At 48.0% G+C, this 24,571-nt stretch overlaps 6 protein-coding genes across 6 annotated transcripts; 3 read left to right on the top strand and 3 right to left on the bottom strand.

Moving 5' to 3' along the window:
- Nucleotides 1–22: 22 nt before the first annotated feature.
- Nucleotides 23–2,264, bottom strand: YSH1 (Endoribonuclease; the record flags this gene model as incomplete). Its single annotated transcript, XM_031148860.1, has 3 exons — nucleotides 23–465; nucleotides 515–1,151; nucleotides 1,203–2,264. 3 exons carry the CDS (start codon nucleotides 2,262–2,264, stop codon nucleotides 23–25), a joined length of 2,142 nt encoding a protein of 713 aa, XP_031006427.1.
- A 354-nt stretch (nucleotides 2,265–2,618) lies between these two features.
- Nucleotides 2,619–2,929, bottom strand: ysh-1 (Endoribonuclease; the record flags this gene model as incomplete). Its single annotated transcript, XM_031148859.1, has 2 exons — nucleotides 2,619–2,720; nucleotides 2,780–2,929. 2 exons carry the CDS (start codon nucleotides 2,927–2,929, stop codon nucleotides 2,619–2,621), a joined length of 252 nt encoding a protein of 83 aa, XP_031006429.1.
- Nucleotides 2,930–3,429: 500 nt separating this feature from the next.
- LHYA1_G003892 (uncharacterized protein) lies at nucleotides 3,430–5,366 on the top strand (the record flags this gene model as incomplete). Its single annotated transcript, XM_031148858.1, has 2 exons — nucleotides 3,430–4,669; nucleotides 4,717–5,366. 2 exons carry the CDS (start codon nucleotides 3,430–3,432, stop codon nucleotides 5,364–5,366), a joined length of 1,890 nt encoding a protein of 629 aa, XP_031006424.1.
- A 1,428-nt stretch (nucleotides 5,367–6,794) lies between these two features.
- Nucleotides 6,795–8,724, top strand: SMF1_0 (Manganese transporter; the record flags this gene model as incomplete). Its single annotated transcript, XM_031148857.1, has 4 exons — nucleotides 6,795–7,181; nucleotides 7,232–7,462; nucleotides 7,514–7,812; nucleotides 7,863–8,724. 4 exons carry the CDS (start codon nucleotides 6,795–6,797, stop codon nucleotides 8,722–8,724), a joined length of 1,779 nt encoding a protein of 592 aa, XP_031006426.1.
- A 553-nt stretch (nucleotides 8,725–9,277) lies between these two features.
- Nucleotides 9,278–10,034, top strand: rps19 (40S ribosomal protein; the record flags this gene model as incomplete). Its single annotated transcript, XM_031148856.1, has 3 exons — nucleotides 9,278–9,310; nucleotides 9,506–9,569; nucleotides 9,679–10,034. The coding sequence occupies 3 exons, from the start codon at nucleotides 9,278–9,280 to the stop codon at nucleotides 10,032–10,034; spliced, it is 453 nt and encodes a 150-aa protein (XP_031006425.1).
- Nucleotides 10,035–10,778: 744 nt separating this feature from the next.
- On the bottom strand, nucleotides 10,779–19,571 carry LHYA1_G003889 (UPF0648 protein; the record flags this gene model as incomplete). The annotated part of the gene is made up of 2 exons (XM_031148855.1): nucleotides 10,779–19,292; nucleotides 19,314–19,571. 2 exons carry the CDS (start codon nucleotides 19,569–19,571, stop codon nucleotides 10,779–10,781), a joined length of 8,772 nt encoding a protein of 2,923 aa, XP_031006402.1.
- Between the last annotated feature and the right edge of the window lie 5,000 nt (nucleotides 19,572–24,571).

Here is a 24,571-nt window from a genome sequence, read left to right as displayed (position 1 = left end):
CATACCGTATACTTTTCATTCCTCAAGACGCCCACAACGGAGCAGTAACCTCAACCGCTCTTTCCACCACAGCACGAACTCTGTCCCCAAAAACCCTGTTCGTACATTCGACTTCTAAGTCCTCTAGCCAGACCTTTGCAACCATTTTGTCTACCTTGATCTCAACTCCCGGAACAGGGATACCGATTTTGTGTAGCCTCTCGAGTTCTTCCCTTTGGAGGGCATCTTCATCCTCCGAACCTTCTGATGCGTCATCTTCTCCTCCATCTTTCAAAGTTGATGGAGATGCAGGCGCGATTGCTTTTGTTTGAGAGACCCGAGGAAGCTTGATTGGTTGGAGGTTCTCGGGGCCAAATTGGGCTTCTAGGAACATGGAAAGGCGCTCGAATCTTTCAAATGGCGTAAGGTTCGCATGGGCGTTTTTGGTTGGTAGTGTATGGGAGTGGGAGTGCTTGCTTGAGGATTCTGTGAAACATGTCAGTCAACTTAACCGATACCAGGACGGTGAACAAACGTTTCACTGCAGCAGGACTGCTCTCTACAGAAAACAAAACTGCCATAATAGCATCCGCAATCCCATCATTGAGCATGTTGCCTTCCCATTCCAGCTCAACGTCCCCATTGCTGCTATGACGAACGGTCACACAGTCCATAACCAAATAAGCAGTTAATTGTCTCGAGATCTCTTCATCTGCATCCTCCGATGATCCATTCATATGGGTATCACCGTTCTGTGCTTTAGATTTGCTGTCTGGCAACTCTTCAATGCTTCCAAACGTGCCCTCCAAAGCCCACTTGATCAACTCTATACCAGCAGCACTCAGTGTCATACGCTGCTTGCACGTAATTGTTGTAGTGGTCAGGCCAGCATATTCTCTCAAGTCTTCCGGAGCCATCAACGACATTTTGAAGTCATTTTGCACCAATACTCCGGTTATAAGTTGTGACTGGCTGTCTTCAATGTTTGAGGGTGGAGGGAGAGAGGCTAATTTCCCAACAACTTTGGCTATTTTGTCGGCTTTGAATGGGATCCGAAGCTCCTCGCAGTTTCGAGGACTGAAAACCTTGACTTTATTCGTCTTATCAGCGTTGAGTGAGAGTAATTTCGACTTCAAACGCATCATATTATGTTGCTCCCCATGGACTAGGATCTATAGTTGTTTCGTTAGCATATTGAAATCAAGTGCGTTGAGAATACTGACCACAACAGGAGCAGCAACATCCTCGATGAATTCTCTATTTTCTGTACCATCCACATGGGCTGCGAATGAATACTCTTGGACGCTGCACCGTCTGGGTATCATGACTTTGTCGCTGTCTCCAGCCCCAGGTCCTCGTCTGGCAGCACCATTACCTCGAGACATGATTGCTTGGATTTGATCTGGCTCCTGCACAATATGTTTTGCCATAGTCCCTTCGACACTGTAACCCGTAATGATAACCCCGTTTTGCGGGTTCGGGGCCCATCGTTCCAGTAACTCTCTGCTGACACCATTTTGCAGCATACCTGGAGTAGCAAGCATGACACAACTCCCAACGTCGTCAAATCGATCGAGATTTTTCAAAGACCGAATGTATTCAAAGTCCCATGGCCCCATAGATTTGCCAACTGTGTCCGCCGATGCTTCTGCTTCTGCCATACGCTCTTTGAAGATACGTTTGATGTTATCGTTCATAGCGCTGATATAAGTCTGATAAACCAGCATACATTTGCGAGCTAAGTTACTGGCGTAGTAGATAGGAATCTTTTGAAATTCAGCATGCCTACTCCAGTATTCGTCCAGAATCAAGAGAAGCTCTTGAGCACGTCCTAGAGCAAAGACCGGCATCAAAACCCGGCCTCCTCGGTTCAATATCCCGGTTATGGACTTCATTAGTGCTTGCTCTCGTTCTAGACGGGGAACATGTGTAGCTATGCCATAAGTTGACTCTGTAATCAGAACATCTATTTTCACTCCCTTGGGAACTTCTGCGGAGACCAGATGGCGATCATCCTCCCGAGAATAATCGCCGGTGAAGAAGAGCTTCAGTCCAGCGATTTCGATAAGAAACATAGCAGCACCCAGGACATGTCCAGCTGGATAAGGTGTAATTCGAATCGATGATATGGTGTGGGTAGTATGGTAATCGATGGCTTCGATTTGGGGAAATGTAGACAGATGGTCCGCTTCAGTATATAAGGGTTGGGAAGTGGCAGATGCTCCTCCGACTCGGATACTGTCTTGGATGAGCCACTTGTAAATGGCTTTTGTGGGATGTGTCATGAAGACTCGGCCTTTGAAATTGGTCTTTGCCAGGACATATGGGAGTGAAGCCGCATGGTCGACGTGGAAACTTTACAAAGTCAGTGAGCAGTCTTTGGAGTGAGCGCATAGTACCATGGATGGGGACAGAAACGCTAGGTGATATAGGTACAGTACGGTGGGCTCGAATGCAGGTCATCTTCACAGAATCAAGACATGCATCTGCTCGGATAAAGGTTTTGTATTGATTCTCGTATACATGATAAACTTGAAGAGAAACACTCTCCCGGGAGGAGATCTCGATAAGTGCGAAGTGCCAAGCTGAAATTGTTTCCCGATTCCTGCCCATGAAATATAACAGAATAGGAGAGTCGCTTACTGGCTAATCAAGAGCACATCGACAGTGCTTAAGTCGAAATCGTCGTAGAAGGGGAGAGATGCCAGGCCTTCATATCCTGCGTGCATTCCGGCATCGAGCTGTGCAGCACAGATTAGATTAGTTGATAGTCGAGCAAGGGCGCAGAGATAGAACTCACCATGACGGTTTTGCCCTTGTACTGGATGATGTGACAGGATCGGCCCACTTCATTGCCTCCTCCGAGGTTCAAGAACATCAATTCATCAGCAGGATCAACCGGCTCCTCGACGACAGGCGCCATAGCCGCTGCCTTACGTTTGGATGCCATCGCGAAGTTGAGTCTGTCCAAATCCAGAACACCTGTCGAGCGCGCCTCTTGCAGGCAGAGCTTGGTTAGTAGAGTCTCATATCCATGAGCAGCGATTTAGAAGATCTGCTTGGCTGGCCTCAAATGAAGAGAAGAGACGAAGCCTCTACGTAAACAATGGATGTGTAGCTGCTAAGCTGCTGTAATTGGATTATCGTCGATTAAACTCGACGCGGAATGTTCTACAGGCGCAGCACCACGTGACATGAGACTAGTCGCGGTTTCGCAGAGGAATGCGAACGAACGTTCATTCAAGACACAAGAATCGGCTACGGCGCATCAGAACAGCAACAAGACGATACATCCGGATCTCGAGAATAGCGCATTCATCTGAGCGCCTATTTAGTCTTGCACTGGCGTATGGGTCGAAATTTCTGGACGGCGTGGGGCTTTGCGCCTGCTTCATGAAAGAGCAGCTGGTGAAGGAGGAAGTCGCGAGGGACCTCTGAATTGCCTCAAGAATGGCGCAACCACCGCCCCCGCAGCAACAGCAACAGCAACAGCAATATGCGATGCCGTCTCCGCAGTATTCACCGCCGCATTCGGCAGCGGCGATGTCCCCAGCGAACTCTCAGTTCCCTTTCCCCCCAGCTAAGAAACAACGATTATCTCCAAATCCACCATCCCAACCCAGCTCGCCCTACGTCCAGTCCCCCTATGCTATGAGCCCTGGAACAGCTGCACCGCAATCTGCGAGTGCCTCTCCTCACTTTGCAAACGTTCAACTTCCACCGAATGTCTACAATACGCCATACTCGAACGGCCATACAACACCCAACATCAACCTCCCCCAGGCCCAGCCCCAACCGAATCACCAGAACCACCAGCAGCCAAATCCACTCAATCTACCCAACCAGATTAATACGCAGAATAACTTTAACGACTACAATATGGCTCCACGGGGGCCTGGCTCTATGGGCCCGCCCTCAAAGCCCGCCGATAGATCAAGAGAAGACGGCGTTGATATGATGGATGTATTAGGAGGCACAGGAGTCGACATACGAGAAGAAGAGCAATACATGTACCAGTCCTTCAATTCTCAGCAATCCGGCTCGCAGTCAGGCACTATCTCGTCAAGCCATAGTTTCACTCAGTTTCCTCCTGGAGACGAGAGGTCGTTCTATGGGGCGGGTCCTGCAAATGCAGCTCCTGAGCAGGTGAATGGAAAGTCACAAGAGGAGTACGAAAAGAAAGCGGCAGATAAAGCCTGGCATGATGCAGCTCGGAACATATCCGTTTCGAGACAGCGTGAACTCGGTGACCCGTTTTTGGACACGGCACGTACACAATTGAAGGAGCAACGAATCGCTCAGGACCATGGACTTTTACTGCACTTAGGGCCTAATGGGCTGATGGGTCAGATGGTCCTGCCTAATCAGTTCTCGCAGTCTAATGTAAACGTGCAAACGGCTGTAGGACCCAATGGAGCTATGACTGCCACTAGTGGTAACTTTCTCTCCCCGGAATCCCTGCTCGTGGACCAGCTCTGTCTCCTCTCAATTGCGACTAAGCATCGCTTGAGAGGGTTTATCGAGGAGGCTGCAAAATTAGCCAAGGGACGACAGACTGGATCTCATGGGATCGTTCCTGGCGAATGGGCTGACGCCGCGGCTTCGGCTTCTATGTCTACTGCTGTACCTGAAGGGGGCCCGCGCAGTGGATGGGAGAGTGCAGTTAGCCCTCAGTCTAACCCACGAAAGCGTAAGACTCTTATTGTTTGCTTGTACGTTGGTACTAATTGAACTAAGGCTCGCATTCCGCTGCAAACAAGTTGCCAACTCCTGTTTCGGACGGCTCAAAGACACCATCTGAAACCCCCAAATTTACTAATGAGGTTGTCAGTGCCCTCCGAGCATCAGCACTGAAAGAGCGTGCAGACGAAGAAGAACGGCTCCGGAAGCGAGCGGCTCGAGCTGCTCGCGCTTCAGGGGATGTCACTCGGTCAGGCTCTGTAATTCCTGGAACGCCTGGTTCTATTGCTCCCGAAGTTCCAGAGAAGGGATCTTCGAAAAAAGAGACCAAAAAGAAGGCAGATAGCAAAGCAAGCGAAGAAGCTAATCACAAAGCTGCGAACGCAACTACTTCGCAGTTCTTGAGTGGGAGTCGAGGTTTGTTTGGAAAGAAGAAGCAATATAGTTGGATGAGCAATGCGGCAAGTGGTACCAGTACTCCTTCTCGTCTCATGACTTCTGGGCTCCCTGGCACGCCTCCTGCTGCCCCTGCTCCCGAGAAGCTAACTGCAGAGGGCGTCAGACGTCTGGGAATGTGGCGAGAAGACAAGGAAAAAGGCACTGGTATCCAGCTCCGTGACTGGATCTGCGTTCTCGAGGATGATGGTCATGAGAAGAGGGCGTTGCAGAAGGCGTATACTCTTTTAGATGGCTCGGAGCCGAAGTGAGCTGGCATATCCGGGGGAAAGCTTGGCATCTTGGCATCTATTTGGCCACAGAGCCTTTGTATTGTTTGTAAGATTCATACTTAATTTGCGCGGCGTTGCATGAAAATGGCGTTTGGCTTCCTTGGATGGAGGAATGCTACCTCATCTACGGAGGTATTATACGGTTTAATGCATTCGGAAGTATGGACAGATACATCAATTGCATCAATCAAAGATTGTAACATTAAATACCATTTCTGTCCTGTGTTCAGGGTCCCAAGGCTCTTGGCGAGAATACTTCTGTATGATATATTAAAGAGCACTCATACGTTGAGGTCTGGATGCGCCTCTTCACGACACGCTCCCTTTCATGATACCTCACATTGCACACTTATTTCCAAGCCGAATATACCTGGTTGCTTCGTCCGGAAGGCTAGAACCTCCTGATTGGTTGCCTCTATGGTTTTGTGAAATCGCAAAGGTAGGTAATAATTCCCTAGATAGTATAGTATTCGTCGGAGGAATAACGGTAAAGTTCTCGGGGTCGCAAACACTTAACGACTAGCTTCCACTTTACAAAGACAAATATACTAATAAATCTGGTATCTGGCATCATGGATTGGAACGGCTGAAAAGTCTCGACATGGATGCTTAGAGAAACATCATCGATAGTGCAAATTGCTCTAGAAGTACAGTCGTGCGCAGCAATGAAAATGTGAACACAGACCAATGATAACGCATTCTAGCAGCCAACCCAGCAATGCAGATGCAGCAATCCCATGACTGTTGCCTTCACAAGCTTGAAGACTCAAGGAGAGGTTTGTGAAGTTTGAAACGTCGTTAACAAGTCCAGAGCTTCATGGATATGCCCAGGAGGCCCAGGCCCAGGCCCAGGCCCCTCACGGGAAACACCCACTTCGGGAGCACATGTACAACGGAACGGTATGATGTATCAATGATCAACTCTACACTCACCACCAAAGTACGAAGTATCATATCCTATTACCTATGCAACATCACTCTTTTGACGTGCCATGTCATGCTAATGGACTCTGGGCATAGGAGAAAGCATCCGTCCATCCATCTATCAATCCATCAGCAGTGTTATCGGTATGGGCGTGGGCGTGTTCGGGAAGAGTAGGAGCCGGTGCTCGGGAATCGTGGTTGGTGTGTGTAGTTCCTTCCCATCCTCTGCTTTTCGTGCCATGAACTACCGGCAAGTACAGTAGCAATATAGTCATAGACCTTAAATATACTTACTCCGCATTCCCCCATCTTTTGACGTTCAACATATCTTATCATGTTTGTTTGTTCCATCAATCAGTCATTTAGAGGTGCTTCCATTTATTTATTTTCAATCCCTCGGCTCCAGTCACACCCGACAACCACAAAGGCCCCCTTTCTTCTTTGTCGGTCCGGTACGTCACCACCACATACATACCCGCCACTATGAATTGTCCTTCTCGCACTGAAGAACCCGAGGGCGATGGCTTTAATCAGAATCCTAGCTCGCTGGCTGCGGACCTTACCACCAGACAAGATCTAAATGGCATTGCTAATACGAGGATTTTACGGAGGACTTCAAGCAGCGAGATGCAACAAATGGAGGAGCATGAACCATGTAGACAGGCAGAACGTGATAAAAATAATCATTCGTCCAAGGAGGGGGGTGAGGGGGCGTTGGCGAGCCGTGATGGAAGCGGCTGTGGGAGGGGTGGCCTTGGAGGTGGTAAAGGCACCGTCCGACAGAGATCCAAGGATTTCTCAGTTGACCTCTTTACGAGGGCTCGAAAGTTCGCAACGACTTTCGGGAAGTTTATTGGCCCAGGATTTATGGTAATTCCACTATATTCGATACACATTGTTCCTCGCTGACCTTTTTCAAGATCGCCGTGGCATACATTGACCCTGGCAATTACTCAACAGATGTTGCTGCCGGTTCCACATACAGGTTCAAACTCCTGTTTGTTGTTCTGATGTCAAATATTTTTGCCATTTTCTTACAGAGCCTGTGCATCAAACTGGGTAGCGTGAGTGGACTTAATCTCGCGGAGGCTTGTAAAGAGTTTCTCCCAAGATGGCTGAACATTTTTCTATATGTCATGGCCGAAGCAGCGGTGAGCCAACCTCCCTCACCAAGTCTATGGGTAATACTGATGTCCTGTTAGATTATTGCAACTGATATCGCTGAAGTTATCGGAACAGCCATTGCAATCAATCTTTTGATTCCCCAGATACCATTAGTTGCAGGATGCGCGTTGTCGATCGTCGATGTGCTCCTCATTTTACTTTTCTATACGCCGAATGGGTCTATGAAAGGACTCCGTGCTTTTGAAATATTTGTTATGTTCCTTGTATTGGGTGTTGTAATATGCTTCTGCATTCAACTGAGCCTGATTAAAGATACCTCTGTGGGTGAGGTTTTCAGGGGATACATTCCCTCATCTGCCATTGTACAGTCTCAAGGGTGCGTACACATCCCCGAAACTTTGTTATGCAGATACTGATTAACCCCAGCCTCTACCAAGCATGTGGTATCCTTGGCGCCACAGTCATGCCTCATAGTCTTTACCTAGGAAGCGGAATCGTCCAGCCTCGACTTCTGGAATACGATGTCAAGAATGGCTTTGCAACTCCGCCGAACCGTGCTGAAAGCTCCAAAAAACAGCCATATTTCCCATCAGTAGCTGCCATCAACTTTTGCCTCAAATACTCGATCGCTGAATTGGCAATCGCCCTCTTCACATTCGCCCTTTTCGTCAACAGTGCCATTCTGATCACGGCCGGGGCTTCTCTCCAAGGGTCCGAGGCTGCCGATGCCGATCTGTTTGGTATATATCACCTACTCTCGTCAAGCATTGCTCCCGCTGCAGGAACCATTTTCGCCCTCGCCCTTCTTCTGTCTGGCATAAGTGCTGGCATCGTCTGCACTATTGCAGGTCAAATGGTTTCAGAAGGTGCAATTAACTGGACGATTGCACCGTGGCTCCGACGTCTCCTCACGAGAAGCATCAGTATCACGCCCAGCATTATCATCGCTGGTGCCGTAGGTAGAGACGGTCTCTCTGCTGCATTGAACGGGTCCCAGGTTGCTCTCAGTGTTGTTCTCCCATTTGTCTCTGCTCCTTTGATTTATTTCACCTGCCGAAATAAGTATATGACTGTTCGAGCCCATCGTCCTGGAACGAGTACAGCGGTGGACGGGGATGAGGAAGAAGTTCTAGACGGGAGGTTTGGTGGTGTGATGGAGGCACCTGGTCAAGAGCCTGTCAAGATGAGAAACAATTGGATTATTGCTACCTTGGGCGTTCTCATTTGGCTGATCATAACTATCATGAATGTTGCCAACCTGGTGTTGCTGGGAAAAGGAGAGACATAGTACAGCTAGAACCAGGATATCTGCTGCTATAAATGCTACAAACAGATAGATGTTCCCCGTGTAAACAGAGTGTTGCGAGTTTAGTGTCGTATCTCTGGATGATACTGGAGATATATCCTGCTTCAACAGAATATGATGATGGGGGAAATGACGATGACTTCTTGCTTGAATGAACCCAGACATTAGACGAAATTAATGAATATATGAAGTGTGCTTGAAATGCTTGTGGCTCCGAAATCTTGGTGGTGATAGGCTTCCGCCGAAGACATGAATAAATACAGTCTGGCTGCTCTAAACGTGTGCCTGGAATCTATGAATTCCACTGAAGTTCAAAGCAAATCATGTCTCTGTAACAAAACTCCAGTGTTCTTCGAAAGAAGAAGAAATTCAGAATATATCACGTGTATATAATCACATGACCAGAAGTCCGAAGCTAGTCTTTCGCTAAGCTTCGCACAATCGACATGGACTTTTCGCGGACGACCTCGAACTTTTTTCCTCATCCACTACTCTCGACAACTTCCTCCTTACGCCGACAAATCCAACCGCAATCATGACCGGTGGTGTTTCTGTTCGCGATGTTGATGTGAGTATATACAAATCCGGAGGAACAACCTGAGAGACGAGGGGAAGAAGAATTCGAACGAAAATACCTTCAACCTTTACTTCGATAATATACTGCGACCCCTCGATCTCGATGGAATATGTTGAATGAGCAGGTGCGAGGGGGTCGCAAAGACCTCTGCTGACGGAATAATGCTGATTCGACTTGGGATTTCAGGCGCAAAAGTTCATCGAGTCATATGCCGCCTTCTTGAAGAGACAGGGAAAACTTCCCATTCCAGGTATGGAGTTGCTCCTTTTTCTTTTTCACTTCACTTTCTCGTCCTTCTACACTTGTGCCGTAGAAGAGAGCATTCGCAACTGCCATCACAATTACTAACACTTCCACAGGTTGGGTTGACACCGTCAAGACCGGCCCAGCCAAGGAGCTCCCCCCTCAATCAATCGACTGGTTCTACGTCCGCGCCGCCTCGATCGCCCGCCACGTCTACCTGCGCAAAACCGTCGGTGTCGGCCGTCTCCGCAAAGTCCACGGCAGCACACGCAACCGCGGATCCCGCCCATCCCACCACGTCGATGCCTCTGGCTCCGTCGACCGCAAGGTCATGCAAGCGCTTGAGAAGATCGGTGTCCTGGAGCAGGATGAGGACAAGGGAGGACGACGCATTACGCAGAGTGGACAGAGAGATTTGGACCGTATCGCGCAGACCACTGTCGAGGCTGATGAGGACGAGGACGACGAGTAGATCATTTTGCTGAGCGCTGTACTCTGGGAAAATGGGGCGTTGGCTTTACTAGGGATATCCACAAGAATTGAGATTTTCTAAAAGCCACACTCTGTTGCTAACTGCTGTAATTCCTGTGACCCTGATCGATGTCCATGTTCCCACTGTCTGTCTGTCTTGTGGAGCCTAGGGTTGCCTAGCATCCATTACTCAACCCCGAGCCTCTCCAGGATATCCAGGATAATACTCGTCGGATTGTGCGAGCTGATGTAAGCGATTGATGCTGTATAACCTATCGACCTATGAAGAAATAACCAGCACTCTACAGAGTCGAAAGGTGAACGTGGGGAAGACTTACTTGGCAAAGCCAAGATTACCTGAGGACCAATACTGCAGCATTAAAAGTGTTTTCTTCACTTGAGTTTGCATGATTATTTAGATAAATGGTAAATTAACCTCGAACTATCATCACATCTCCAGAAATCACACAATTCGCTCTGTCTTCCTTCCTTCCTTCCACCCTGACATAAATAAACAACCACGATGGTTTCGTCTGTCTTAACGCCGTCCATGCATATGCTCTACTCAACCAGGATGATCCGGGAGTTCTAATATCCCGTCTTCCCCGCCCTTCCCTTCCCTCCCTACCACTGTTATACAAATGAACAAAATTCTGTGCTGTGCTGTGCTGTGTCCGCAAACCAACTTCCGTGACTTGCTTGGATAATGTGTTGGCCCTGCTATGAGTGAGGTGCAGGTCCGAAATCAATGATTTGTTAATCCACCCAGTATGTTTTTCCCGAGTAGTCCTTTCTTCTTCTTTGTTGAAGATGCTACGTCATTATCAGCAACTTCCTCTGCCTCTGCTCCTGCCCCATGCGATGCACCCTTCTTGAGCCGATTGAAGAAGCCTCCACTCTTGCCCTCCTGTGCATGCGGTTCGCTGTCATTCTTCATGCTCCTTCTGTCACTGGCAATACTGGCCCCACTATCATTGGCTCTTGCTGGCGTCATCGTGAGGGTCGATAGCATGCGCCCAGGAGCCGGGACAGAAACGACGCTAGAAGAGCCACTGGGTGTACGAACCAGCGGATTACCACTCGACGCAAAAGAGCGTCTTGGGCTCTTTGAGCGCTCAGAGCGTTTAGTGTCTATAGAGTTCGTACGTCTGCTGCTACTAGCATCGCTATTGTCGCGGGAATTATCCGTACTCGAAGGTGCCAGAACCACGCTGCTAGTAGCAAGTTCTCGCAGTCTACTCTGCTGAGCGGTATTGGGACGATGCTTGCTGAACTTATTCCCAATGATAGCGCCGGTGTGGGAGATGAGGGCTCTGATGACATCTTTCTTCAAAGCGAGGGCGAGATCTAGGTTGGACCATGTCTTGTTGCGGTATTCAATCAGGGGAAGACGGAAGACAAAATCATTTACATCTTCGATGTTGCGTTCTCCCTTGCCCTTGTAACTGAGGCACAACACCACACTCGGTATTTTGACATACGCGAATGTCATGTAGTTAGATGCTCGAGACATCATTTCGGTCAAATCGTCAGACGGCTTGTCCTTTTGAGACTTGGCACCATTTCGATGGATACCGAAACGTTTGGGTTTCGTATCAGAGTTAGTCGAATTAGTATCGAAAGTTGACATGCCAGTTGGCGACCGACCGAGAGTAGGACGTGATGTGATACTCGAGTGCATGCTTTCGATCGACGGCTTCTTCATGACTGACTTTAGCGAAGAACGTGAACTTTGCGGAACCTTGTTGCTTGATTGGAAGAGTCGGAAATGATGTCCGTCGCTCGTAGCTTTGGATTTATTAGAATAAGATGTAATTGGCCGGGCCTCTGAGTTCATGGTGGGATGCAAGCGTAATTCTAGAGACCCTGCCCTCGCGCTAGATGGCGACTCTTGTTTCTCTCCTTCCATTACCAATGATCTGTTAGTGTTTGTTGCGGTGGTGTTGTCTTCTTCATCTTCAACAGGTGGCATATGCTTCACCATGAATGGCGATTTATTATTTGCCTTTCCTGGTTTGTCGTCGTTGGAATCAGGGAACATATATTCGAAAAGCCGCTTTCCAACTTCACGTTCCAGCTGGATTTTCATCGGGAAAAGATTGACTTCGAAATGATCCATAACAGGAATTCCAGCGATTGCCTCCAGCATATACCAGTAGACTCTCAACATCTGCTGATTGCCTCCTTCGTTGAAGGTCCCACGCTCAACATCTGAGTATGGAGCAAACATCTCAGGGTAAATAGCATCCGGGAGGAGATTCAGGCCAACAATCTTCCCAATTTGCATCAAATTGATATGAGATCCGTCGGAATTGTCTGTTCGGTCGTATTCGGCCTTTTGAAGCTGGAACTCCATCAGTGGCTCGTTGTTGTCTCGGATTAAATGCCAGACAATTTGATCGGAGGATATGTTCCATCTAAGTAGACCAGTAGTCTGTGCCCCGTCGTATTTGCGCTGAGATGTCGTGATGGCTTTCATTAGGAAAAATAACTCATCCTCACAAGCCGTTAAATCTGTGTCGAGTAGTAGCCTATCTTCCCATCCCTTTGTGTCTAGGTATTTCGAATGTATTTGAAACTGTGTCTTGATTTCATCGAGCTGTCTGATGCGCTCCTGGAGACATATGACCATCTCCGGGGCACCTCGTAAGTCGCTGAAGTCTGATGCAAGCATAATCTTTTCCAGACGCTCAGTTCTGGTTTTCTCTAGCGGTTCACTATACATCAGAAGATCTAGAACAATGATGTACATTGCATAGTACTGAGAAGAGTTGCAAATAGCTCGAACTTGAGGAAATTCCACCGAGAGGTGGTCCATCCGGCTTTCAATATTGTTTGGACCCGCCGTGTGGCCTTCGCCACTGATCCCATCATTATATTTGAGACGCAAAGTATTGTACTTGTCGTATCGTAAGCTGGCTGACGTCTTTTGTACAACTCGCTGGAAGCCAAACGGATCAACCTGAAAGTCGAACATGACTTCCATAGGCACCCACGGCGGCCAGGCTGACCCAGCAGGGGTTCCGTAATGGCTGCCCGAATACAGGGATAACAGTTGAGAAGAAAACCACTTCTGGTGAGTGACGAAGAACTGTGTACTGTCCATTGCGACTGAGAACCGGCGCTGCACAAGGCCACTGACATCATCGTAGATACGATCCTTATCCATAACTTCAACGACCTTGAGTTCCATTCCTTTCGCAGTAACTAAGACGACCGATTTAGGATTCTTCTCGCTCTGAAGTTGGATTTGTGGCGCGATAAGCCGAAGATGGTAGCTGTTCTGCGGGGTAAATTCGCGGCCAATGTCAGAGTCATTTTCGGTTGAAACCCTTGGATTTGGATCTTGCTTCTGGTCGTTCGCATTAACAAAAGCTTTGCCATCTGCAAGGATCTCATTGATGCGATCCTCGACGTCTTGATTGCCAGTATCTTCATCGTGTGTAGAGGCTGGTGAATCAGTTGTAGAAGGGGTGCTTGCTCGACGTTTGGCATCCGGCCTCGCTGTCTTCGCCTTATTCTGCTCTTCAACAATGTCTAGAATGAATTTTACGGCTCGCCGGGAAAGGTAGTATACAAATCCGCGCCTTTGGCTGACTTGGTGGATATAACGGAGTATGATGTTCCGCAAGAGATTGTTCCACTTCATCTGCATATTGTGAATGACGAATCGATTGTTGAAGTCACTGATGAACTCTCCGGCCGGATTAGAATCCATGCCCTCAGTCTCCGAATCGTACTGTTTGGGGTCTGGAGTTTCGTCGTCTCTAAGGGCCTCCGCATCGCCATCTGGTACGGCCCGGTTGGTTTCTGTATATACACGCGTCGTCATTTGACGCAACATTGATTCCAGAAATAGCTTCTTTTCTCGTAGAAAGGCGGTATGCTTATTTAATTGATCGAAATCTTCCTTCAATGCGGAGTCGCTATCATTTCTCAAATACTTGAGCTCTGCATCCTCGAGGGATGCATTATGCGACTGCATTTGTTTTTCGAGTTGACCTAGGCGGCTTTGAATCAATTGGCATTGTACACGCCGAGGATCGTCGTCTTTGCTCATAATACAGAAATGCGTTGCTTCCTTCCCGAATGGACTTGTGCCGTCTGAGTCTCCGGCAATAGTGTCTCCATGGTCGGTTTGTCGGAAGTATGTAAATCGTGGTGCATATGCGAGAGGCATGATCTTAGTGTCTGGATTTGCTTCAGAAGGCAAAATCCAGTCCAGTTCAACGAAATCATCCATATCAATCCAACTCAGATCGTTATCAGGTATTTCGAAATGGGAAAGATCTGTAGAACCTTCTTCTTGTTGCGCAACAAGGAAAGGAGCCGAAGCTTTTTGTAAATCTTCAGGTGTTGTACCAGCAATGCTAGCTGATACAGCACGAATGTCCGCTGACAACAAGTCCAACTGAGCTTGATGCATTTTCATTGCGGTCGTCTTGCTAGGTGTCTTTTTGCCCTTGTCTTGGGTGTGAAACTCTTCCCGGCGTTGATGAATATCAAGCATGAAACTGTCTAGCCTCATCTTCAGGCCAGTAGCCGAAACGACATCTTCGGAATAGTCCTCGGCATCTTTGTGCTTGTAAATATGACTGAGGAAAAGCGGTGCAAGCAACAAGTTGTATTTGATGGTAGCAAGATGCCTACCAAACTTCTTGCTGGATTTTTCGATACCAGGCCACAAAGTGCCCTGGCGGATAGGAAGTGACATGGTGCCACCGAACATTGACCACCAGGCAAAAAAGTGAGTGAAGAAGCGAGGTGATAGATGTACAGTGTTATAGCTGTTCGATGGCGCCGTATTGGACACAGACCATTCGCGATTGACGGGAGCTTTGATGGCAACGGACATGTGAATATGATGGCTCCGGAATCCACGGAAAGCGTCATATTCCAGGCCTGGTGGGGCTTTTGCATACTGGGGTTCTCTAAAAATGACCTTATAGTGAGGCTCAAAGTCGAAAGATCGTTTTCCTTCCTCTTCGAGATTCCTTTCGAACATCAAGCCAGCAAGCCATTGAACGTTTCCAGAGAGCTTCATGACGACTTTCTTGAATGATGCTCCACGTTTGAAACTGTCCGAGCTTATCACACTATCGTTATCATGGTCCGACTTTTCTGAAGTGAAAGCTTGATGGCTGTAATCAGGGATGGCGAGAATATAATCTCCGCTATCCACAGTCATGAATTTCCGAGGATCATCGTCACGGCAGATGTTCCACCTCACGTCATTCCTCCAGCACATAAGGAAGCCTGCGCCATTGCCGGTCACCAAATAAGGATCCCGTGTTCCCTTGAGCATGAGATGCACATCACCATCTCCCTTCCATGCAACGCTTACTCGAGAGTGGAAGCTCAATCGAATCTTGTCCCAAAAACCAGTCCGATCTGAGGGGTCAACTTGAGGCTTTGTGAAGGTTTCGATCACCATCATCATATCTTGAATCGCTGGTTGATAAGAGGCACCCCATGTTATCCGGGTCGGGAAGCTAGTGTTGATATCCATGTTGATGTCCGAGTATGTTTTAACTGGTGAGATAGTCCGCCTCACATCAATTGCAAAGCTACCCTCGTTTGGTTTACCCTGTGGGCGGTTCTTTGGAGGTATAATGTCTATCTTGACATGGCGAACAGATTCGGGCCCCCGGAACTCTTCTGCAATAACAAAATCGGTCTCGAGAGACCATGCCGAGAGTCTTGGCTTTTGCCCAGGCTTGATCGCTGGGACATGGAGTAGTGGTAGTGGGTAGTCCCGTAGTGTTACACGGGCCTCTCCCATGCTTATTTTGACATGCATAGGAATCAGAAGCGAATACTTCATATCACGAGGCATGCCTTTTCCGACCCGATGCATAAACTCTGGCAAGTGGGCAATGGGGAAGGATGGCTTGTCAATAGTGATGTGAAGGTCACTAACCATTGTCGCCATCAAAGCGGGTCGCTGGGGGACTTCTAAGATATTTTCTGTGTCCACCATATCATCGGGGAGTTGATCGGAACCCCAAAAGACACCACGAAGGTCTTTCATTCCATTTTGAGCTTGGCTGAAGATTCGGTCAATTCTCTTCTTCCAACTTTGAGAATTGTATCGTTGAAGTTTTTCATGTGCCTCTGTTATGGAAACTTTCGCGCTCCCACTGATTCCACATATACCCTCAGGGTCGTACCGCATGCGACGACCACGGGAGTGCCCTGATTCCTGCGTAGGTTCCCCATGTTCGCTTTTACTGCGTTGTCCTGTTTTGTCGTGGTGGTTGCTTCGCCCCCGGGGGTGAGCGGATCTGTTGCGATATCTGGATGAATTCTTTCCCGTTTCTTCCTCTTCAATCTTCTTCGCCTTTGCTTTGAATGCAGCTTCACGGGCTATACGCTGTAACTGTTCGACGAGGCCCGCACGATATATTGCGCCCAATTTCCATTCGAAGGCTCCATCTTCCAACTCAAACAATAATGCCTGACTCTGAATTGAGACTTTTGGTATATGCTTTGGCCCTTCCGGGCCTTTTTCAAGAATGTATTCATTTGTGCCCGTCGAAAACCGGTGATGGAGTTGCTGGACTGACTTCATCGTGTTGACGAAATTATCGAAGATTTTGTGGAGTACAAGTTGATGGGGAACGGCCAATCTGATTGCTTCAGTAGTTACATTAATCGTGTTTTCGTCGTATGTCTCTCCAGTACCTCGCTTCCGCCTATTCTCAAGCAGATCCACCCTGAGTGTCTTAATACTCACAATCCGTGCCCATACGCGTGGCATTTTTGGTGCTTCCGCATAGAGCCTAGCAAGCTTTGCATATACAAAAGGCGCCGACCATCGATGACGTCCAGCTTCCATGCCATAGATTTGGAACATGACTGGGGGGTCCGATGGCATATTCGCTTTTATCTGCACTAATGACGACTTGATATCTACAGTGACGAACTCCTTGATAGGAAAGGGAAAACTGGATCCATCAGATCCGTGGTGCAAGTCCTCAGGAGAACGGATAGGAGAGAGATGTTCCGCTATCCCAAAAATTCGTGGTGCTGGACGGGCTTGCTTGGCTTCTTCTTCATCAGCTTTAGTACGAAGAAATGCTGTCTTAAGCACCGATGTCGCAATGCCACAAGCATAATGACGATAGAGCGAGTATTGGACAAGAAGCGTTTTCACCGCTGAGTTGACATGAAAGATTGGACCTTGGTTATCGCACGTAGTAGATAGCGCAACCTCGAAGCGCGGGATACCGACAAATGGTTCAATCTCCCATATTTCCGTGGATTCGACAACAAAGGCCTCTAGACCACGGACATGAACCGCTAGTCTTCGGCCGTCTGTCGCATTCTGTTGTTTCTTTCGTGGTGAATTGGGCATCTTCAGCAAGATTTCGGCATCTGGTGTTAAAGACCTGCTAGGCGCTCTTCGGCGCGACGCTCTTTTTTCAACGGTATTGGTTTTCTGGGCCCGGTACTCTGCTGTCCAAGACTCCAGCTGCAACGCGACTCCACGAGTATCACCTGAAATCTCCTTATCGACACCAGCGATTTCAGCGCTAAAATCTGAGCCTTGGAGCTGGAAATGCAGAAGCCAAGGCGGCATAGCTCTGATAAAATTAGGATCCCGAGACGTTCTTGCATGTGTCTTGTTCTCTGGTTCCACGTTCACCCGGAGTTGACGAACAATTTGACGAACACCATCACTTATCTCGGGGCGGATCATATGTGCGGAAAAAGTTTGTAAATTGCCTGTCGCAACGACATAAACTTCGGGGTTCGCACTGATTTGGACCTTCAATTCCAGTGATTCTGTCTGCAGCAAATCGTAATGAGCCCCAGAAGATGTTTGGTAGTAGAGGTGGTGAGATTGCAATCTCAGTGTCGATGCTAAGCCATAGTGTAATTCTCCAACTGCTGAATGGGATGATTCGATATCCAATGAGACAGATGAAACGGATGATATGATCAGATCAAAATCATCGGCCTCTGCTGTCTTCGCAACGGGCGGAAGAGCAATCCGTACGACTGGCTCGTGCATTGAAAGCTTAACATTGGCTTTTGGCAACAGTCTAGAAATGAGGGTATGGCTTTCCGGTACTGCTCTGCTCTTCCTTTTCGGTTTTGATTGCATCACTGCCAATACCAAGGGGAGATGTTTTGGGTCCAGGTCGACAGAAGGGGAAGTAACAACGACATTAGCGAAGAGGATGTTGGCATTTCGCTCATCTGCACTATTGTCTGGTGCAGATTCCACTGTCTTGGAGGGCAGTGTCGTTCTAATCGTTGTTGTTGCCATAGGGATATAGACCAACCTATCCGACCCTCCTTGCCCATCATCGACGCCGAGTTCAATAGATAGAGCTGCAAGAAGGGCTTGATGAGCAATGTCCTTGGAAGAGAAGTACATGCGGTGTGCGGGTGACTTCGGGTCAAGTCGATGAAGATCCACGCCAACCTCCTTCATAGTTGCATTGAGATAAACAGGTGAGCCACGAGGCTGAACGGAGTTGACCTGTCTGGTAAATCCCACAAAGCTTACTGCAAATTGTACCTCCTTAATACCCCGTAGAATAGAACTCGCAAATTCCTTAGAATCTGAGACGGTCTGCACAAGGTCTTCCTCTCGGCTACCCGGCTGGTCGATTTCTCCAATGATTTGCTGGAGAGATATTTCTTCGCGTTCGGGTATTTCTCTGTCGTAGAGGTTCAAACAGCCCTTATACCTGTTTATGCATGTATTGATATCGTCATATGGGATGTGTACACGTCCCAGCTTAAGTGCAAACGCTGCATCTCGGAGGCCGTCAAGTTCCTTGTACAGAAGTCCATGAATATTCAAAGTAGCATGGTCCAGTATTTCTAGTGACTCTTTTCCTTCGGGCGTGAAGAGAACGCTGCGCAAGGTCATCATCCACTCCGCCGGTCTCTGGGATTTTTTTGCCGTTTTGACGTGGGAAAACATCCTCCCGCGATCAACCGTTTTGCGTCGGGTGTCCACTGCCATTGTAAAGTTTCCGACCTGTATTTGGCCCACATCTACAACAGTCACTGATGTATTTGTAGCCACTACATCCACCATGCGAATCCAGTTGATATTGCGGTGCATGCGCTTTATTCGTTCCTTGATCGCAGTGAGCCGCTCCCAACTTTTGCTTCTCTGGGATCCGTTGCTCGCTTTCCCGGACGCCCGCTTCCTCTTGGGCTCAAATTCACAACTAGGCCCATCCACGCCTTCTATTTTTATCTCTGGGAGTTCCTCTGCATCGCCACTCTTTTCCCCCTGTGTAGCTTTGAGATTTACTGTTATTGCCAGCTCGGTGAGGACAATACTCAGCCATGTCGGTTGCGCGAAGGTTGGCCTGTGTAGGTTGAGGCCCATACCTCGTATATCTATCTTTATGCCATCTTTCGGAGTGTATGCAAGTCTCCGCAGGGACAGATAACCAATGCGTTGAATGGATATGCCAGTGAGGATTCGAAGTATTGCGAAAAGAATGAACGACGACAGGTACAGGAGGACGAATACCCCAAATATGAAGGTAGGATTCAACAGCGCCATGGATTCGTGGGCCACCTTGCGCCGTCCAAAACAGATTCTCGTAGTCGTCGACCGAGCAAAGAGGGTGTTAGCAACCCCCAATCCCAATCCCAATCCCAATAGCTGTGCGCGGAAACAATGCTGCCATTCGCGACCCTTTGTCCTGTATTGTACTGCACAAGGAATAAGTCAAAGATGAGCCGCCACAAATTCACGCTATGCCGACTGTTCCGACAGTTGACCACATAGAGTATCGTTCGCACACCTCATGGCGGTCGGGGGCCAGGCTAACAATGTCGTGGATTCATGACACACAAAAGACGCCTGATAGTTGTGGATTGATGTTGGAAAGGAGTTATCGAGTCGGATGCTGGTGGATGGAGGCGAGATGCTGACTTGGAAAGATAACAAGCGTCAACCAGCTTCTCTTGCGCGGTTAGGCTAACCTTCGTACGCTCAGTAGCAGATGCAAGAATTCGTAGGCTGAAATTGATGCTGGTGATGGCGATGAGGCAAAAGAGTTCGCAGTGGGTGGGCTGGATCCGAGCTTCTCTGTTGAGACGATTACGCTTATTGATACAGTATATTTGCGGCTGCAGATTACCGTGCATGCGAACTGGCTGGAATTGTAATGAGTAAGCCGCCAATGCCTTTTTGGCCTTGTTCTACCTCGGTATCGCACGAATTCAATCATTATCAAGTTGATATACCAAGTTGATAATGTCCATTAGGTTTATTACACTATTACTGCTATCCAAGAATTTATTTGTATCGCATTCCATTCCCCAACTTCGTAGACCTCGAAATCCCAATCTACATCCCTACTCCCGGACCCGGACCTACAGTAATGTCACGAACTCTCCCGTGCTCACCCTGTCACCATCCCGGTCTTTGTACTCGCAAATTCTCTCCTGCCCTGCCCTGTGGTACTCCGTACCTGCCGCTTTTTCAAGCTTTTATAATTCAACACATACACTACACCTTCGTCCAAGTGGAATAGATGATTTATAGAAGGAGTACAGGAGTCTCGGATCAGGCATCTGGGATGTATGGTTGCGTCTTTGGTCTCAGTAGCTTCTCATCTGCAGTTTGTCAAACCAATTTCGTTCCTTCAGTAGCTTAGTCACAATTCCGATTTTGAATACCAAACTTTAATTTCATCTGCCACTTGCTCGATCCTCGACAAGCCAGTGCTGGGCATGCATGATTCAGCGAGGAAGAGCTGGAAGAACGTAACAATTGTCTAGAATTATGCCGAAGGATTTGGGAATTGGCCGGTCTCTTTCGATGAAGCATTGGCAGTTCTTTAAATCGTTGGAAGTTTTGTGGAAGAGACTGGTTGTACGGAGTCTTTCTGGGACCCTCAAGTCGCCAAACACATCGGAAATTCCATCCGCGGTCCATGTGATTTTTCGAACCGTATTGCTATATTTCTACTACAAAGAACGATCCATGAGGATATGTTTGCAAAGCAGTCATGCTAGAAGATTGACAGCACCTATAAAATAATCAAAGATGCCTTCAACTAGACCGTGGGCCAAAAACCTCACCTTGCTCAGGTGCCTTTGATATGGAGTCAAGGAACCCGGGGTCAGGTTACGCTAGAGTTGTCCTGCCGTCCTGTCAATCAGTATCCATGTCATTGTTGTATTCTCCAGTATGGAATTTGAATGCCTAGATGGCCGGGGCTACTGATCAAGAACTCATAACTCTCAAGTTATGCCTCAAAACTCAAGTTGTATGTTATCCCTGCAAAACAATGTGTCAAGGCGTGATGAATCCAGGAGACTATTCTTCGATCTTTCATACAGCGGGAATAAGGTTATATCCCGTTACTTATCACTGTGCCTGAAGTAGCTTTTGCAGTCATTAGCAGCAACCGCTACTATACACTGTATAAGCACAGCTGTCGACAACCACGAACAAAAAGGCGTGCGCCTTCGACCCAACGCTTGAGCAGCCTTCTCAATCAATAGTTGTTTTTTCCAGTCAACAACCGTAAGCCGATGCTAAAGCATGACCTGAGCCCACCACCGTTTTGCAATTTAACCTAGAGCTGCTTCGATGCTTCCATACCCCGCAAACTTCCCCCGTGTCACTTTCAAGGTCTCGTGGCTACAGTAATCCGAACTCTGGTTGCCAGTTAGGAATGCGGCATCGCGGATACGGTGACGGGTACGAAGCAGTTCTTTACTCCGTATAGATCTGGGGTAAGGCGGTGGAGCTGGGGGTTGAGATTAGGTTTGTGGAGCATATTGGGTGGAGTTTTGGACAGCATGATGAAAAGGTTGTTGAGACCGGGGGGGGGGGGGGACATAGAAGTATGTAGACATATATAACGCAGCTGCTTCGGGTATAGAGTGATTGGTTGAATCCTGGTTATGGATAGCGAAAGAGATAAAGTTCTCTAGTCAACAACCTGACATCTTTCTCTTACTTCTTCAAGTACGGATTCGAGCCTTTAGTGATGTGATGCTTCTTGGATGGGAAGTCCTTCAAGTCGCCTAATACTGCAGGGGAAACGGGAAAAATGAATAGCTTGCATATTGTAGTATGGGTGGCGTATTATACTATATACTCGTTACGGCTTCTGCAAGATCCCTTCCCTCCTTGATCTGGAGCATGTTTCATTTCAGCCTCTTGAACCCCGGTATATGCATCTGTCACTGATATCCTCATCTACTTGCCTCATTAGCACCAGACAATGGTGTAGAGATCCTCATGCAATGGAATCATAACTTACATTGCCTTGGTGAAAGCTGGATACTAACTTATGAGCATACTATTGCGACTCCGCCCTCTCAAAGCAAGCTAATGACAAGCATAGCAGGAGGCTAGTACTGGTAGCGAAAATGAAGTTTGAACTCAGATAAGACTTGAAGCCTGATCGTTTATTGTGTCAGATGATTCAAAGATGATTGGATGGATGGGTTAAATGTTCTAATTCCTTTTCAACTCAGAAATCGTATCTCTGCTCGATATATAGCTCAATGTTTGCTACGGAACAATACTCGATTGTACAAAGAGTAAGACGCCTCTGCCCCGCAACGGGAGGAGATCAGCACCAGGGGGGTGATGCCAAGCTTTGTTCCAGATCTCACTTATTCCTGTTTTCTCAACTTCAACCACTTTTCTATACTTATTCTGTTTAAAAGTTGGGAGATTGAAGTTTATGACATGACGCTGTTCCCGGATGGGTGTCTTTGAAAACTGGGCGTGGAAGAAATTCTCCATCCCCACATGATCCACCCTTTGGGTACACCGCCTGAAGACTGACTTGGTTACTGTACAGTACGGACGCGTTGCGCGGCATGCCGGCCCAGCCTTGTGGACCCAAGCCACAAGCCAAGATACGTGGTGGTCTGATGTTTTAAGTATCTTACAGAAGGCAGATGGAGTCAGAGCCAATGATATATGTTCTGGCGGATGGCAGTGCCAACTACGGCTCCCGATGACTCCGGGGAGTTGGAGGGGACTAAATACTCCGTACATCATGTTTATTTGATGCACTTCGTAGTAGTTAAGCTTAAGGTCGTTGTAGTCGGATTGGGAATGACTAATGTCTTATCGGCAACTGTTCCGTGATCTAGAATTTGTTACCGCCTGACTAGTTGGGGGCAGAGGAGGGCTTATCACAACCCCAGACAGGATTGCTCCCGGTGATGATATCAGGAGGGTGGCCATACAGTACTGTAGGTAGAAACCAATAATCCAGTTTGGAGAGTAGAGTCGTGCAACGGGAATAATGGAAGCACATGGCGGCTCGGGGCTCAGTTCAGTCTCATCTTTTCCTTCGGCAGTCATCGCGATTCAAAGCAGTCCAGTCATGTTGAAACTTGCTGCATGAGGCTTGGACAAGGGTTCCCTTTCGAGCGATGGCTGTGGAGCACGAGCACGAGCACGAGGAATTAAAAAATTAAAAATTACCCCGTATGCGCCCAACCGTCACAGGCAAGTATACTCGCACGGAAACGGAGTACCTTACTTGCCTTACGGACGGAGGAGTAAAGATGGCATGCCGGGAAGGCGGGGTCTTCGGCAACCGACCGTTGAAGAGGGCTGTGTTAGATGCGTGCGACGACTGTCCCATTACCCCATACCATACCATACCATACCATGCCATGCCATACTATATCATTGATTACAGTACTGCGTCCAAGAGGAAGTATATTATATACATATGTCATCAAGGGCTTAATGCAACGCAATCAATGCCACTACCTCGGGAGAAGCGGCGTTTATGCTTACATGGTACTTTAGCGTCTTGTTAGTGGAAGTCCCAATATGGATAACATAACCTTTATATCTACGAGTACAGTACCGTACTCGTACACTACAGTAACAACACAACACATCACAACACTCCCACTCACTCACTCTCTCTCTCTCTCTCTCCTTCATCAACTCAATTCCTCCCTGGGATGCGGAAAACAGATCTTCCCTCCCACTTCCCTTCTTGCTTTGGATATCGTTATCTCTCCTCTATCATACTTGATGCGCTCGAAGTCTTTTCTCTATTCCCGTACTCTACATCTACACTACATACCACCGACTTAGGTACATATTTGCACGTTGCTGCGTCATCCAAGCCAAGCAGAAGAGCGACAAGGATAAAGGCTGATTGCCGGATTGTAGTGCAGGCATCCCCCCACCCTGGCTGTCTAACCCTTGCGAGCACACTTCACGAATCCCGACTTCCATGGACCAGATGTCCAATTTGCATTTGCCTTAAAATCTCCATGTGCTGGCAAAGAAAGCACACCCTACCACCTTGTTTATACCCGTGACAACAAATCAGAGACCAAACAGACTAATCCAAATTGTGAGTACCACCACAGCCCAAACCAGTATACCGCCCCTCTTGTATCTTGTTTGCATGACGCTTTACATCCTATATCCTGGTGCCAGCGCGACCACGGTATCGCATTGTAATTGTGATGCGCCTGTGCAATGTCTTTGCAAAAATCAAAATAGTCCTTTCTTCTCTTCAAGACCTTCTCCCGCCATTTCAAATGCTACGA

This window comes from Lachnellula hyalina (genome assembly GCF_007821495.1).
Source record: "Lachnellula hyalina strain CBS 185.66 chromosome Unknown contig00045, whole genome shotgun sequence".
NCBI classification, from domain to species: Eukaryota; Fungi; Ascomycota; class Leotiomycetes; order Helotiales; family Lachnaceae; genus Lachnellula; species Lachnellula hyalina.
Note: the sequence above shows the minus strand (reverse complement) of the source record. Positions and strands in the feature narration are given on the sequence as shown.